Raw genomic sequence first — 16054 nt, 5'->3', positions numbered from 1 at the left:
TTTTTGAACTTAATATTTCGGATTTTGGTAATCTGGCAAAATTTCTACAATTCCTAACAATGTCAGATCTGTTTTGATTTCACAAATACATTTCATTATTTCCTTTTTGGCTTCACTTGTTTTGTCAGAGAATTCAGCTGACTGTTATGTAAGCTGAGAACTGTAGAATTCCCGTAAATGGGTTGGGTGTGAACTAAACATCAAATAGAGCTAGCCTAGTAGCTGACTGTTTGTGGTGCAGACATGAGACCTTTTTAGATTAGGTGACTCTCCATCCAGCCAAGATAATGACAGCTGCAGGGGACCTGGAAGTGTCAGTATAAGATGCAAAGGAACATCCCCTACAGGTGAGAGTATTAAACTTTTAATGATTAACTGCCAAAGCATTCGCAATGAAGTTTTAGAGTTTGAGAGATCCTGAAAGGCAGTGAGCCTCACATAATACTAGGTACAGAAAGCGTGTTAAAACCTGGAGTTGATAGTGAGATTTTTGGGGAAAATCTAAATGCATATCAAAAGTTGAGGCTAATGGTTAATGAATGTGGTGTATTTGTTGTATACAAGAAACTCAAATCCACAATGATAGAAACTGAAACTGCATATGAAGTTCTCTGAGCTGGGCTGAGATCAAGGGTGGAAGTAAACTTATAATTGGATCCTTCTATTGACTCACTTCCAAGATTTAATCAGAAGCTTTATGGAAAACGTAAGTACTTAAGCTCCCAAACATGCTGTCACTGGAGGATACTCAATTATATAACAATCAGTTGCAAAAATTACAGTTTTATAAGTCATGAGCATGAAAAAGCATCCTGTGAAACATTACTAATGCAGCATTGATAGCAACTTCATTGACTGCCACTCACAGCTATGGGCTATGGGGAAGACAGGCTGCTGTCAGTTGAGCTCATTCTTCCACTGCTCGCTGTTCCCAATGGGGGGTGCCACATATGCATGTCACCAGAAGATACTACATTCACATGGCCTCACTGCTTGCAACTGTGATTGGCTGATGCATCTTTTTAATCAGATGCACTCAGAGCTATGCCCAGATTCATTGAAGTTTCAGACTAATATCAATCTTAATAAGTAAGACTGCAATGAGGGAAGTACATTGATGTAGCATGATTCTACTAAGGATTATTACTTATCAGTGTCTCATCAGATTGTAACAGCATTCTAAATTATTTGTTTCTATAAAGAATATTACACTCGTATATAACCCAGCACTATAAAAGGACATACAGATGTATAAATCAATGTATAGATCAATTATTAAGTCTACATCTTGAAAATAAACATATTAATGTGCTACCATTTTACAGATGTCTGATTGATTTTATTGGCCACCTCTACCACCAACACACCAACTAAATGACCACTCTAAGAGCTACACAGAAAAGGCTATTCCAGAGGCTACACATGATGGAAATTAATTGGATCTAATCACAAAAAGTTACCTGAATTCTTTGAGGATGTTATTCTACAAATAGTTGAATGTGCCAATTTGTAGGGATATGGCACAGATGCAGGTAAAGCTAGGGCAGTCTTCACTGCACTGGTAGAACGTGAGAGAAATGCAATATGCACACAAAGAAGGTTGCTTACAGAACACTCATGCAACCAGTCCTAAAATATTGCTCAAGTGTATTTGAACCTGTACCAAACAGGACTAACAAGGGACATTGATTGTATACAAACCAGGGCAACACAGATGGTCACAAGATTTTTTGATGGGTGATAGTCATCAAGGTGCTGTAGAAACTAGACACCTGAAGATTGATGCAAACTATCCCAAGAAAGCCCACTTATGGAAGTTCAGGAACCAGTTTTAAGTGATGAAAATAGGAATATACTACAGCCTCTTATGTATCACTTCCATAGGGATCATGAGACAAATATTAGATTAATTACAGTGCACACAGAACCATTTGTAGGGATGTGGCACAGTTGCAGGTAAAGCCAGGGCAGTCTTCACTGCACTGATAGAACACAAGAGAAATGTTTCTGTACTGATAACTGGTGCAATGTGAAGTACCCTCTGGCATGCAATTCACTATGTTTTGCAGAGTATGTATGTAGATGCCATTTGAGGACATCTCTCACAGTAGGGGCTAAAATGTTTGGCACAGAAACATGCCATGGTCTAATACCTAGAAAACCAATATCACCAAGTATTTGCAACTTGACACAAGTGTCACATCACAGATTTTTCAGATGCATTTGACATGCATTTTTTATGTTAGTGATATCTTACACATTCATATGAATCTCCTTACTAATGAATCTGTAAAACTAATAATGAATCTTATTCATTATGTAAGTGATCCATCATGTGAGCAGTTCATATTTTACACTTATATTTTGACTTGATTATTTTTATAAACTAATCATATAAAAAAAGGCCCTCATCTTGGCATCTCAGTAATACAGTGTCTAAGAGTCTTAAAAAGCTGTAATCTGGCCTTATGTTATTGAATACTTAACTCAGGTAGATGCAAGTTGACTGGAAAAATACTTAATGTTTTCTCTTTTCTCTAACAGCATTACGATAAGGCTTGATTATCTTTATATTGGATACTACACACTAATTTTTTTCTTCTGTGAACCCTAAATTAAATGAATAAAAGTTTTTAATACTGTACTGTTTCATTTCAATCAATTCCATTGAAGGAATAGCATAGTTCCCAGCATTGTGAACACTAACCTGTGTTTACTGCCTCTTTGCACAGAGTCACAATCAGTGGCGAATATGAAGAGATTTTCTCTGCTAATTTGATGACTTCACTCATAAGTTGGCTAGCAGGGAACACTTTACTCACAAGACCTATAAAAAGGATAATAATAATATGAGAGTGCTATTTGTCTTCACAATGAGAATAAGCAGATCTGTCATTTCATTTCTGTGACAATGAAAAAAACAGAAACAATGCATGCAACTTGTAGCCAATGCCTGTTGAATCATAAGCAACACTGAACTGGCATACAGATTAGATGATAAGATTATAAACTTTCAGTACAGTAGTAATGCAGTAATACAGGCTGTACCTAAGGGCTCAATCTTTGGGGCCTTTCTCTTTCTCATGTGCATTAATGACATTGTACAACCTACTAATTACTATATAATAAGCTATGCTAATGGTGTGCCAGTCTTATTCTATGATGGTGAATGTAAAGAATTCAGAGCTTTTTCTACTTGTTGTGTAACAGAATTAGCTAAATATTTCAACAATCAAGGCCTCAAGTTGAATACCACATAATTTCAATTATTGGCATTTAAAATTGGTAGTTCTCACCACATAAATGTAAATAATGTCTATAACATCTTGGCAACAGAATCTGGTAGCTGTAAATTTATGGGTGTGTATATCTGGATGAAAAATCTGATGTGTATAAACCACATTAAAGCAACAACTGTGACTTATCTCTCTTTAGCCACTTCACAAAGATAGTTCTTAGTCAAACACTGCAAATAGTATATTATGGAATGATTTATGAGTTTCCTAGCTGTGGGATTTAATTATGGGGCTGTGTAGTTTTCATTCATTTACAAAGAATAATGCTATTGCATAAAAGGGCAATAATATTTATACATGTGACAGATCACAGAGAATGGTGTGGTGAAGTATATGTACAGCACAAATGCTCAACAATATATTCTTTATATATATTTAAATAGTTTACATTTTCTTGTGAGCTAATCAACTGAAGTTATCAAGTACCACTTATGTATATGGCAAGTCCAGAACGAAATATAACTACTTTTGGCCAAGAATCAAAGTGAAAATGATAAAAGCCCATACATCACTGGTTTGATTTGGTTTAACGAACTACCAAGAGCTACTAAGATTATAAAAGGGGAATCATTTTAATATAAAAATGAAGTCTTTTTTTAACTGATAATGTTAATACTCATTTAATGAAATTTAAGATTCTGCTTGTGATGTAAACCTGTAGATATAAAACAAATATATGAGGTAACAGTGCAAAGACAATGTAAACAAGTAAACAAATTCAGTCTACATGTAAAAAATAGGAATCCAACAAATATATAAAGAATCCAATTGATTTAGCTGGACACTTAATGTTAGCATTCTTTTTAGGGTTCCCACATCAGCTGGTAAAAACAGGATTCTCATAGGATTACTGTCTTGAATGTCTGTATGTCAGTCAGTCTGTCTGTCTGTTGAAAACACTTTTTCTCAGGAATGGTTAGATGTATCAGGTTGAAATTTATTACACATACTGACATATCGAGATCTAAAGTCTCTTGGCAGTGTAAAAAATTGAAACAATTGCAATCAAAAGATGCAGCAATTTATGTCATGTATTCTGACACTCGCTAAATCACTCATCAAAACCTGTAGGGACTTCCTATTGATATAGAAAAGGCAAGCAGCAAGATTTCACAGTAGAACTAAAGAACAAAATCTTTTAGGACCCATTTTTCTCAGGGATGAGTATCAAGTTGAAATTTGTGGCACATACTAAGGTCTGTGGCCCCTTGGCAGAGAAATAGACATTAGCTCCAAAGTCAATGTAATCAAAAGGTATGGCCATTTATGTCACATATTTTGATACTTGCAAACTCACTCATGAAAACCTATAGCGTGCTTTGTGTTGACCTTGAATCATGAAACTTGCTAATAAACAAGGTTTCACAGTTCAGCTAAAGGAAAAAAATCAGAAAATTGTTAATTTGTAACTACATCATACAAAAACAATTTTTTTTTCATCATTTGTTGTCTGACAGTCTGTCCATCAGTCTGTTCAGACCACTTTTCTTCAGGAAGGGTAGATGTAACAAGTTGAAATTTAATACACATACTGAGGTTTCCGGTCCTGTGTTGTAGAAAAGTTAAACGTCTAAGTCAATGCAATCAAAAGATAAAGTGTATTTCAATGTTCACAACCTTAGTCATCAAAACCTGTAGGGTACTTCCTGTTGACCAAGAATAATGAAATTTGGTAATAAGTAAGGTTTAACAGTACAAGTAAAGGGAAAAAAATCAGAAAATTGTTAATTTGTAGTTATACCACAGCAAAAATATTTAGTTTATCATTTATTACTCAAATTAAAACTTAAAATTAAAAAATTCTTGAAAGTCTTGGAATTCCTGAACTTGATATTTTGCCAGTATCACTGACAATAAGAGAGAAAAATCATCAAGAATCTTGATTCCTGGGATGGATGAACTGCCTATATACATAATTAAGTTTGTACGGGACCCTCAGAGTGCGAGTCCTCCTCGCACTTGCCCAATTTTTTATGTGTCTATCCATTTTTGTGAAAACTAAATTCAAAGACAGATTGTTGTTCTTGTTCATCCATTGTTCATATTACACCCTAGCCTTCTCATTGTAGAGTTACTTACAAGCACTTCACAAATTTTAACCATGCCACTTAATTTCAAACATATGACTATAATTTAAATTTTAAACCATTAAGTATTATAATGTGTCAGCTCATCTGTTATGATGAGATATCAAGTGACGTATTCAAATGCATAGTAGGCAGCCATGTATAGCACTAGCACAAGAATCAAGTAATTAAATCTTTGTCTTCCTTGGTACTTTGCAATACACTGTAGTGATATCAATTCAAAAATGATGACAAGAATGTAACATGTAACACAAAAGTACAACCCATCCCTGTATACTAATTAAAAATGCTTTCTTATAACAAATTGTTTGATTACAATATAGGGAACAGCTTTGTGAGTCATTCATGCATAATCCAGATGATGTTCACGACATATTGTGGGTGGAACTGTATTCAGTCTTTGGAAAAAAATTCCTTTCTCAAATAAATAGTGTAACAAACATGGTGTGAATTTTGAGTGACCAATCAGAAGTTTTTGACTTAATAAAGCATAGCATGTCAAAGAAAAAAGAAGAAAACAATGATTCCAGGCTTGAGTCTTGGTACAGAACAGATTTTCAGTTCGTCAGGAACTTTCAAGACAATGCACACTATACTGCAGAGTGAAAGATTCATTCTGGAAATGACACATAGGCGGTGTCTAAAGCCATTTATGGACAATATCCACATCTACATCTACATACAGCTACATCTACACATATACGCCACAGGCCACTGTACAGTGTGGCAGAAGACATCTTGTACCACTACTAGTCATTTCCTTTCCTCACAAATAGAGCAGGGGAACAATAACTGTCTATATACTTCACATGAGCTCCAGTTTTTCTTATGTTACCTTATCTTCTTGGTCCTCATGCAAAATGTACATTGCGGCAGTAAAATCCTTCTGCAGTCAGCTTCAGATTTTGGTTCTCCAAATTTTCTCAATAGTGTTCCTCTAAAAGAATGCTGTCTTTCTTCCAGGGACTCCCATTTGAGCCCTTGAAGCATCTCCATAAAACTTATGTGTTGATCAAACATACCGGCAACAAATTTAGCAGCCTGCCTCTTAATTGCTTCAATGTTTTTTTTTAATCCATCCTGGTGGGGATCACAAACACTTGAGCAGTACTCAAGAATAGATAATACTAGTGTTCTATATGCGGTCTCCTTTACCAATAAGCCTTACTTTCCTAAAATTCTCCTAAACTAAAGTCGCTCATTTGGTTGCCCTACTACAATCCTTACATGTCCTTTCCATTTCATATCTCTTTGCAGTGTTACATCTGGATATTTAATCCATTTGACTGTACCAGGCAGCACAATAACAATAGTGTATTCAAACATTATGGTATCTTTATCCTACTCATCTGCATTACCTTACATTTTTCCACATTTACAGCTAGCAGTCATTCATCTAACCAACTAGAAATTTTATCTAAGTCATCTTGTATCCTCATACAGCTTCCTGTGCCCAGTAGTGACCAGAATGATCTTTTGCTACGGTATGATGGTGGTAGCTGTTGTATGCTTCATGGATCAACCATTTTACAGATGCACAAATGTCTGTAACTCTAGCATGTCATCATTCATTAACACTCTTTTGAACTGAGAGTGCAACAGTCTTTGCTTCCTCAGCATTTTAGTTACTAAACCACAGTAGGTCTTTGGGTCCTTAATCCACTAACAGGCAAATACTACTCTGGAGGATGATTTAGAATCTTTTCAGGCTTTACACATAATTCCTCTATTTTCATAATACTGGAATTAAATCATGTCCTTTCACTCTCTAAGTGTGATGCTAACAAATTCTTATATGCTCTTTCTAGCAAAAATACTCTTCTAGCCTTCTCAATTGATTTATTAACTTTAGTGACCATTATCTGTATGATGACATGATGGTCATTAATCTCTGTCTCTCTACTGGAACTGTTAATAAGGCCATGCCTGTTTGAGGTACAAGGTCTAAGATATTTCCATTGCATGTGGGCTGTCAATCTAACTACTCAAGACAGTTTTTTGAAAACGTGTACAAAAGTGCTTCACAAGACTGGTTTTTTGTATTCCCTGCACAGTGAATCCATAGACATCCCAGTTTATACTCAGTACATTAAAGTCACCTCCAACTAATGTTACATTATCCGCATACTTACTACTGTATGTAAACTTTCTTTCAGTGATTCTAAAACTGCCACAGCAGAATCAAGTGGCTGGTAAAAACACCCTATAATTAACTTGAGTTCACTTAGATCTGTTACATACTTCCAGATAACTTCATCAACAGACTCAGTTTTGACCTCAATAGACACAATATTTTTATGTCAATAGCAGTGAACATTCTCACTCATATGGCATCTAATCTCTCTTTCCAATACTGTTCCATGAGCCACTAAATATTTCAGAGCTTTCTACTTCAGCTTTCAACCAGCTCACTGTCCTGAGAATAGTATGAGTGTGACAACATTTCTGGAGGACAATAAATTCAGGACTCTGTTATGAATACTTCAATATTTTACTGATAAAATTTTGACAGTTAAAGTTTCCTTACTCTGAATGTGGTCTGATTTTGCTATATGATTGTTGACTAATGAGTGTTCTTCAGAGTATCTCAAACTACTGCCTAGCCTAAAAAAAAACCACATGTGCACTGCACAAACATTCTGCTATCTGAGTAACTGCTTTCTTTGTCTAGTGAACCCTTGTCTTATCAACAGAATTCCTACAATTCTCTGCTCATTAACATAGATCCAGAAACCTACAGCCAAGATTGTCAGAGAGTTGATGAATCCTTGGTTGAGACCCTCCACTTGGCTCAAAACCAGAGGACCCCAATCAACTCTGGGGACAATGCTGCAAATTTCAAGCTCTGTTTGCACCCAGAGCATGAGGCCAGTAGTCTTCAACACTTACACTAGCCATCCGTATGAACTGAGGATGGCCTCAGAAACCAAGTGACAGGTATCATTAGTGTCTATGAGAGTGACAACTTGCAGATGACTGCACCTGTATGCTTACTAGCTGCAGGCAAGTCCTCCTGCAGTCTCAGATGAGACCCATTGAGAGACATACAGAGTGCACATTGGTTTTCCTCATGAGTCTGTGTGCTATTTCCCTAAGGGGTTCCATAATGTGCCTGACATTGTAGTTCCTGATAGCTAACAGACCTCCTTCCCCTGTGTGCCTGCTTGGATCCTGCTGAAGGAGCTACTACCTGTCCACTCACAGGGTGAATGGGCATGGCTAGACAGCCAGTCTTCACACTGATCCTCTGCCTCAGGTGACATGTGTTACCATGCAGTGATGGTGGATCTACCATGCTGGGTACACTGGATGGGGCTGGAAAGTGATGAAATAATAGAGAGGATGTGAATAAGGAAGGGAGTAGAAGCCAAATGTCTGAGGTAACAGAGGGTGTGCTGAAGTGAAATTTTTCACATGTGGAGTTGAGTGAAGTTGATGCTGGAAAAGAGGGATCAAATGACGCTGGTAATGAAGAATATGCTGCAGTAATTAGAGTCATGGTAGGCAGAATTTTCAGCAACTTGGTGGCTGAACTTGCAGCTAGCCATATTTTGGTGGTGGTACTCATATGAGTAGTTAGGTGGTTGTCATAGCCACATAGAATGTTGAACAGCAGCCGCAAAACAGCTGATTAATGATTTGGTTGCTTTAATATGTGGCCCTTGCTATGACAGGATATAAAAATGCCTGTAACAGGACTGCAGTAGGAGTTGGTAACTGGTTTATGGGTCAGGTCTTTAACCTGGATTATTTATTGTGTACATTGGGTTGGTAACAGAATACCACTTTTGGAGTAAGGACAGGAGTTTGGGTAGGATATCTCTCATGTCAAGGCATGAGAAGAGTAACTTGGAGCCCTAGTGAAGTATGTAATTGAGTTTCTTTCTAAATTTGATAATACGGATATATAGAGTAGAAGGTAGAGAGTTTGGTTAATAGTGATGTCAGGCTTGATCAGTTTACGCAAAGAAATGACATGAGAGACCTGTTTTTACTGTTGCTGGGCAGGTTAAACCCCATCTGTAAAGTATCTGACAAGGTTCTCAGTATATTTGGATAATGGATGTGGAAAAAATTACGACAGCCCCAATGGAGGTACAATTAGTGCTTAGTAGGTCTGGGATGGACAAAGGCTTTTTTGGAGCCATTTGAGAATTGTAGATCAACATTCAGGATGGTAGTTCATTCTTTCAAGAAGGATGAGGTCAAATGAATTTGAGAGTAGCTCTTGAGGTTCTACAGGAAAAAATAGTAGAGAGTGTCCTTTCCATTGGCTCATATCACAAAATTATCATCACTGTATCTAAACCATACAAAGGGCTTAAAGTATTGAGTGAAGGGAAAGAATTTCTGCAGGTGACTCAAAAACAGGTAAACTAAGAGGGTTCCATGAATCTACTGATGGTAGTTCTGTGGATTTTGTTTGTAGATTTCACATTTGGAGGAGATGTTTTTGTGTGAATGAGATGTTGAGTATGACTTCAAGAGGATACTGGTTGCAGTGTTTCTACAAAAAGATCTACTCTCTCTGTTGATCAGCACCCTGAGTAACTCCTTGACTGTCACTGTCAATGCTACAACTAAGTGTTGCAACAGCCTGCTACTGTTGAATACTATCTTTCCTGACATCTACATGCAACCAAACTGACCATATAACAGAACTACAAAACACATTCAAAGGAACTCCTTTCCTCCATTGAACAACTCTTGTCTCTGTAAGCTACATTATAATAAGTTGTAGAATGCAATTTTTACCCATTCTTTCGGCTTCCTTTGCAGTAACTTGATTGCCAGTTAAACACATTTCCATTGCCTTTGATTTTCCAACAGCTCTTGTCAATCTCTGAGTACCACCAGCTCCTGGTATTGTTCCAATTATAATTTCTGGTTGCCCAAAACGTGCTTTGTCACCGGCATAAATAATATCACACATCATTGCCATTTCACATCCTCCACCTAGCTGCAACATCACTTCAGCCTGTTTATATTTTTCTCTGTACATATCTTCTATTTCACTTACCAAATAAATATTTAAATCACCTTCCAAACTAAATATAAGTATGCCATTTTTTGTCACTCAATTACATGGTATGACGTAAATTATGGAACGTGCACAGAAAATAAGCATGAACATATATAAATTTATATTAGTAAGTGGGTAATTAATGTTGAGTTGCTGATGAGCACAACAAAAAGATTGCTTTACATTAAAGTTTTTGGCCAAAAGAACTTTGGAAGTAGAAAACACACACACACACACACACACACACACACACACACAGTTAAAATTTCACAAAAATAGAACTCACACACTCATGACTATGATCACTGGCCACTGAGGAAGTGTCTCTTGTTATTCATTCCTGGACTTTCCATTGTTTTGAACAGGTAGGTAGTTAGCTAGTTCATATTCACAACAAATGCTATAATGTGGAAAATCATTTGAATGAGAATTTACAGCTAAAATATATTTATATGTCTACCTACTGGCCTTTTATAGGTTTATAATTGACTACTTATTTCTATTCAAGAATTCTTCCATGGTGTAATGGATGTTTTTAACAAAAAACAAGTTCAATATACATTTGAAAGCACATTTTCCATCTGCCAGACATTTTATTCCCACACAAATCATCAAAGAGTTTTACACCTATTTATTTCACTCTCTTCTGTGTTAAAATTAAATTCATTGGAGAGAAGTGCAGGTCAGTTTTTGTACTATTACAATATTTACAAATACTCTCAGACTGCAATAGTTTGCTGACAAAGAATGTCATCAGTCAATAAATATACTATGAGGCTGTAGTATATATTCCAAACTGCTTAAACTGGTGACTGGGATGTGTAAACACTGCACATAATTGTAATTACTTTCCTTTATGCAGTGGATACTTTGTCAATGTGAGGAGTTATTCCATGAACATATCCCATGGGACATCAGTGAATGAGAAATGCTAAATAAGTTAACTTACTGATTTCTATATCCCTAAAGTTCTCAGTTATTCCTATGCAAATGAAGGTGAACCATTAAGTTTCAGTAAGTCTGCTATGTGATTATGTTTAGTTTTAATGTTCATAAGCTAATACAATCAAGAACTTAGAAATTCCTACCCCATTTATAATGTTTTGATGGTATATTACATTAATAGGAGATTGGATATTTTAAACACTAAAAACATGGATGATCTGTAATTTTTTTTAAGGTTTAGAGCTAGCACATTCATACAAAACCACTTAGTAACATTAACAAACAAATCATTTACTATTTTCCTTGTCCATGCTTCTTTGCTCAGCCTGACAATAACGCTTATATCATCTGAACAAAGGATTAATTATGATGCAGATTGAAATAATTTTGTAACTCATTAACAAAGAGCAAGAACAATAACAGGTCATTAATCAAACCTTGCAAAATGCACATTATGTTTTCTCTTCATGCAGATGTCATGATATCCCTCATTGTACTGTGTGAACATCCTTATGTAACTTTCTGTATCCTGTTTTTTACATAGGAAGTAAATAAGGCATGTTCTGAACCATACATACCATAAAAACTTAACTTCTCTAATAAGATATTATGAATGACAGAATCAGATACCTTCAATTACTTGCAGAAGATTTCAGCAGGTGTTACAATTAAACAAATTATTAGGTGCCCAGTGAATACATGAACAGCTGCCCCAGTAGGACAAACCTTGATTCATTGGAATGTCTATATGAATGACTACATTTACACAGGTAGGTGACAACCCTCAAGTACATTACTTTCTCAAACATTTTCAAAAGAGATGGAAGGAGTGACATTGGCCAGTAGTTTTGATATCTGTGAAGAGAAGCCCAATAATGGCTTATTTCAATCTGTCTAAGAAAATACCCTGAATTAACAATGTATTACACACATGACTAAGAACATTAACACTAATTTTAGTGCCTTGTTAAAGATATCATCAAGTTCACTTGCACTTTTATTTTTGAAGGTCATAAAAAATTTACTTGTTCCAGATAAGAATGACTAAAAAATTATAGTTTCATTAAATCTCTTCTGCATTTTTTTCTGTGTAATGTTTTCCTTTCTTCAACTGATTTTCTCATCTACTTTCTAAAGGAAATCATTAAAAATACATGAACAATCTACTATAATTCTCTCCTTCTTCTTAATAGAGATTGTGGTGCCTTCATGGGCTACTTTCTCTCTCTCCCTTTTTTTAATATTATTTCACAATGATTAAATTTTACAGTTTGACCTGCCAATTTTTGACAAAATTTGCACACACATGATGTTTTGCAATTTTTTTAATATGTCACAGTATATTTTATAATGTTGAAATATTTCTTGTCCTGGATATTGTGTAGATTTCCAGCTTACATTATGAAGACACTCTGAGATTTCTTTTAAGACCTCCTAGTATTACATTTGGCTGAGGTGAAGTTTCATTAGCTGAACATTGGCGCTAAATTAATTTGTTTATTTTGAAATTGCTTTTAAAACTGAAAAAAAAAAAGAAAAAAAAATTAATTTAGCGCCAATGTTCAGCTAATGAAACTTCACCTCAGCCAATGTTTTGTAATCTTCCTGTAAAATTTTTTGTTATTTTGTCAGTAATCACCCTCATTGCTTTCTTTGAGCATTTATGGACTGAATAAGCAGTTAAGTCAAGAAAATTATGATTAAGTTAAGAGAATCACAAACCCTCAAACGGAGAAGATTTTCACTGCAATGCTAAAAAGATTTGTACTAGGAGAAGAATTCTCTAGTGTGGCCGAGTACACGAGCAGACAGTGAGCAAAAGTTCACCTTCAGAGTTATAAATTTTATGTACTAAATTAAGAGACACTAGCATTAGAAACTAGTATTAGAAGATGAATTAAGATTACAACCACAGTATAAGATAATACTATGTCAAAAAATGGTACTTTTTTTTAAACTCTGGTACTGTAAGTCATTAGGTAGTGTAAATACTTGAACACTGTGTATATACACTCCTGGAAATTGAAATAAGAACACCGTGAATTCATTGTCCCAGGAAGGGGAAACTTTATTGACACATTCCTGGGGTCAGATACATCACATGATCACACTGACAGAACCACAGGCACATAGACACAGACAACAGAGCATGCACAATGTCGGCACTAGTACAGTGTATATCCACCTTTCGCAGCAATGCAGGCTGCTATTCTCCCATGGAGACGATCGTAGAGATGCTGGATGTAGTCCTGTGGAACGGCTTGCCATGCCATTTCCACCTGGCGCCTCAGTTGGACCAGCGTTCGTGCTGGACGTGCAGACCGCGTGAGACGACGCTTCATCCAGTCCCAAACATGCTCAATGGGGGACAGATCCGGAGATCTTGCTGGCCAGGGTAGTTGACTTACACCTTCTAGAGCACGTTGGGTGGCACGGGATACATACGGACGTGCATTGTCCTGTTGGAACAGCAAGTTCCCTTGCCGGTCTAGGAATGGTAGAACGATGGGTTCGATGACGGTTTGGATGTACCGTGCACTATTCAGTGTCCCCTCGACGATCACCAGTGGTGTACGGCCAGTGTAGGAGATCACTCCCCACACCATGATGCCGGGTGTTGGCCCTGTGTGCCTCGGTCGTATGCAGTCCTGATTGTGGCGCTCACCTGCACGGCGCCAAACACGCATACAACCATCATTGGCACCAAGGCAGAAGCAACTCTCATCACTGAAGACGACACGTCTCCATTCGTCCCTCCATTCACGCCTGTCGCGACACCACTGGAGGCGGGCTGCACGATGTTGGGGCGTGAGCGGAAGACGGCCTAACGGTGTGCGGGACCGTAGCCCAGCTTCATGGAGACGGTTGTGAATGGTCCTCGCCGATACCCCAGGAGCAACAGTGTCCCTAATTTGCTGGGAAGTGGCGGTGCGGTCCCCTACGGCACTGCGTAGGATCCTACGGTCTTGGCATGCATCCGTGCGTCGCTGCGGTCCGGTCCCAGGTTGACGGGCACGTGCACCTTCCGCCGACCACTGGCGACAACATCGATGTACTGTGGAGACCTCACGCCCCACGTGTTGAGCAATTCGGCGGTACGTCCACCCGGCCTCCCGCATGCCCACTATACGCCCTCGCTCAAAGTCCGTCAACTGCACATACGGTTCACGTCCACACTGTCGCGGCATGCTACCAGTGTTAAAGACTGCGATGGAGCTCCGTATGCCACGGCAAACTGGCTGACACTGACGGCGGCAGTGCACAAATGCTGCGCAGCTAGCACCATTCGACGGCCAACACCGCGGTTCCTGGTGTGTCCGCTGTGCCGTGCGTGTGATCATTGCTTGTACAGCCCTCTCGCAGTGTCCGGAGCAAGTATGGTGGGTCTGACACACCGGTGTCAATGTGTTCTTTTTTCCATTTCCAGGAGTGTACTATGCAAGCTATTATACACTGAGGTGACAAAAGTCATGGGATACCTCCCAGTATCATGTTGGACCTCCCTTCACATGTGTAGTGCAGCAACTCAGTCTGGTGTGGACACAAGTCACTGGATGTCCCCTGCAAAAATACTGAGCCATACTACTTCTATAGCCATCCACAATTGTAAAAGTGTTGCCAGTGCATAATTTTGTGCATGAACTGACCTCTGGATTATGTCACATAAATGTTTGATGGGATTCACATTGGGTGATTCACTTTAACTGACCAGAATATTCTTCAAACTGATCATGAACAACTATGGCCTGGTGACATGGCACATTGTCATCCATAAAAACTGTGTGATTGTTTGGCTGCAAATGGTCTCCAAGTAGCTGAACATATCCAGTCCACTTCATGTAAACAGAGCCCTCACCATTATGGAGCCACAACCAGATTGCACAGTGCCTTGTCAACAATATGGGTCCACAGCTTCATGGAGTCTGCACCACGCTTGAACTCTACCGTCAGCTCGTGCTGACTGAAATTAAGACTCATGTGAACAGGCTACAATTTTCCAGTTCTAGGGTTCAATCGATGTGGTCACAAGCCCAGGAGAGGCACTGCAAGCAATGTTATGATGTTGGCAAAGGCACTCCCATCTGTCTTCTGCTGCCATACTGCATTAATGCCACATTTCACCACACTGTCCTAACCGACATGTTCATTGTACGTCCCACACCGATTTCTGTGGTTATTTCATGCAGTGTTGCTTTTCTGTTAGCACTGACAAGTCTACACAAATGTCACCATTCTCAGTCATTAAGTGAAAGCCATTGGCCATTGCATTGTCCATGGTGAGAGATAATGCCTGAAATGTGGTATTTTTGGCACACTCTAAACACTATGGATCTCAGTGTATTGAATTCCCTAATGATTTTCAAAATGGAATGTACCATGCATCTAGTGCCAATTGCCATTCTACATCCAAAGCCTGTTAAGTTTCATTGTATGGCCATAACCACATTGAAAACCTTGTAAGCAAAATGACTTGTCCAGTGTTACAAGTAAATAGCTTTAGAATAGGTAATTTATGGAACCAATCAGAATTACATTCACAAGTTACATAATGTGACTAACTGTGAATCAGGATTTGACATTGCATTTATTACATCATATGCATATGATTGTTTAGCTTCTGCTTGGTTTAACAATGTATTGTTTATCAAGATACTACAATCTGAGAAGCATGAGTGGGGAAATTTATGTTTGATATTGAATTG

The 16054-nt window shown here is 37.8% G+C and overlaps 1 protein-coding gene across 1 annotated transcript in view; it reads right to left on the bottom strand.

Moving 5' to 3' along the window:
• LOC126455668 (enoyl-CoA hydratase, mitochondrial-like) overlaps positions 1–16054 on the bottom strand; it is an 83370-nt gene that overhangs the window by 28433 nt on the left and 38883 nt on the right. The window contains exons 4-5 of the mRNA XM_050091438.1: positions 10139–10343; positions 2708–2827 (exon numbers count right to left, since the gene is read on the bottom strand). Of these exons, the coding sequence (XP_049947395.1) occupies positions 2708–2827; positions 10139–10343 (325 nt within the window). The remainder of the gene's footprint in view (positions 1–2707; positions 2828–10138; positions 10344–16054) is intronic.

This window comes from Schistocerca serialis, chromosome 2 (genome assembly GCF_023864345.2).
Source record: "Schistocerca serialis cubense isolate TAMUIC-IGC-003099 chromosome 2, iqSchSeri2.2, whole genome shotgun sequence".
Classification (NCBI taxonomy): Eukaryota; Metazoa; Arthropoda; class Insecta; order Orthoptera; family Acrididae; genus Schistocerca; species Schistocerca serialis.
Note: the sequence above shows the minus strand (reverse complement) of the source record. Positions and strands in the feature narration are given on the sequence as shown.